Here is a 2,035-nt window from a genome sequence, read left to right as displayed (position 1 = left end):
CATGGCTCTGGTGAAGAAGGCCCAGCAGAGGCTCTTTTTTCTCAGACTTTTAAAGAAAAATAACTTGAGTGAGAAAACACTGATGTCCTTCTATCGCTGCTCAATAGAGAGCATTTTAACATACTGTGTCTGTGCCTGGTTTGCCAGTTGTACGGCTGTGGAGAGGAAAGCACTCCAGAGAGTTATCATCACAGCCCAGAAGATTACTGGCTGCCCTCTCCCATTCCTGGAGGAATTGTATAGTTCTCGATGTTTGAAAAAAGCAAAGAACATTCTGCAGGACTTGTCACATCCTGAACATTTCCTGTTTGGACTGCTGCCTTCGGGCAGAAGATATAGGACAATTAAAGCAAGGACAAATAGATTAAAAAATTGTTTTTATTCGAGAGCTATTATTGCCTTAAATGCTGTATGAAATTGGAATTTGGGTGACATTGGTGGTTTTAAGTTGTTATGTGAACCTTAAGGGAGTTATGGGGCAGTAGAGAATGGCGTGTGAGTGTATATTAATATTGTTGTAGATCACCGTAATGATTGCATCTTTAATTTCGTTGTACTATGTACAATGACAATAAAGTATATTATCATCATCATCATCATCATCATCATCATTATTAATATTATTATTCACACACGGAGCCTTAGTCCTGCCTTATGCCATTCCAATCATTCATCTTGATCCATCACAGAAAGAGCAGCAGAGGTGTGCCCGGAAGAGCCGCAGATGCACGTCCGTTGTACACCCAAAAAACAGATCACTGACCCCAATCCCCTATCACAGCCACGGGGCTCTGGCAACGTACCGTCTTGGGTGCAGGCGCCCAGCAGGTTGATGATGTTCTTGTGCTTGCCGATCATTTTCATCATTTCCATCTCCGAGACCAAGTCAGAGAGATCTTTATCTGTGGCGTCATCTAGAGGACAGGCAAAAGGGAAGCAGTCAGGAAACAGCAGTCAGTTATTCTTGGCAGGTGACATAACCCAGGTGCTGCAGCCTGACTACCTGTGCGGTGGAGCACATACCTCTGGAGCATCCCTTGATATCTATCCTTTGCTTGCCGCCCCTGTGCTCCACGCTGCTACTAGCTGTGTGAGGAATACCTTGTGTGAGGAATTCACCATCTCCCGCCAAGACAGAAGCTCCAGCTTGACATAAGGAAGATGACTTTCAGACCACACAATCAGTCAGTTGTTATTGGGCTTCGAGTTCAAGCGGGGAAAAGGGGACGATATCCTTTCTGGCCACTACTAGCCCACACGGGCTACCAAGATCAGCACGGTTGGGCAAAGCTACGACTTGGGAGAGAAGGTGGTGTGGCGGGACGGCCACGGGAAAAGAGAGCTTTAAAAGGGCCGGCAAGAGAGCCAGATCCACACACAGAGGAAGCCCGAGGGCTCGGACAAGAGGAGTCATTTTTTAAAAAAATGCACTGGGAAAGAGGAGTGAGAAAAAGGGAGGACGAAGCCAACACTGTGACGGCAGCTGCCACCGAAACAACATCCTTTTAATTTGCACAGCCAGTCAGATTTCCAGTGGCCAATCAGAAGCCGGCTGGACAGCAGCCTTGGCGGGCGCCAGGAGAGGCGTCAGCGGAGGCCATGGCGCCCATCGGCACCACGTTGGGGATCCCTGCTCTATGTTTTCAAAAATGTTATGTGGTTATTGATTTCACATGGTTTTAAAACTGTTTTAAAAATTTTATGTAAGCCACCCTGAGCCTGCCTCAGTGGGGAGGACAGCATATAAGAAGGAAGGAAGGAAGGAAGGAAGGAAGGGTCAAGGATAATGAGAACAAAATGAAAATTCAATCATTGTTCAGTGTCAGTTTCTACCTTCTTTGCTGTCCAGTGTCGGCTCCTTCAGGGAACAGCATTGAGCGTGCGTCAGTGGGGAGGACAGCATATAAGAAGGAAGGAAGGAAGGAATGAAGGAAGGAAGGAAGGAAGAATACAATGCTAAAAATAATAAATGGGCAAGGGCCCAGAAAGCCCGGATGACAGCAGAGAAGGAGAAGATGGGAAAAGTCAGGGAAAG

The 2,035-nt window shown here is 46.7% G+C and overlaps 1 protein-coding gene across 1 annotated transcript in view; it reads right to left on the bottom strand.

Annotated features, from left to right (window-relative positions):
- Window positions 1-2,035, bottom strand: part of LOC107122537 (fibroblast growth factor receptor 3-like) — a gene marked incomplete at its 3' end in the record, with an annotated part of 198,563 nt that overhangs the window by 2,770 nt on the left and 193,758 nt on the right. Inside the window, exon 7 of the mRNA XM_015425653.1 lies at window positions 804-914. Within this exon, the coding sequence (XP_015281139.1) occupies window positions 804-914 (111 nt within the window). The remainder of the gene's footprint in view (window positions 1-803; window positions 915-2,035) is intronic.

Source organism: Gekko japonicus, unplaced genomic scaffold, assembly GCF_001447785.1.
Source record: "Gekko japonicus isolate JY-2015 unplaced genomic scaffold, Gekko_japonicus_V1.1 scaffold1074, whole genome shotgun sequence".
Taxonomy (NCBI): domain Eukaryota; kingdom Metazoa; phylum Chordata; class Lepidosauria; order Squamata; family Gekkonidae; genus Gekko; species Gekko japonicus.
Note: the sequence above shows the minus strand (reverse complement) of the source record. Positions and strands in the feature narration are given on the sequence as shown.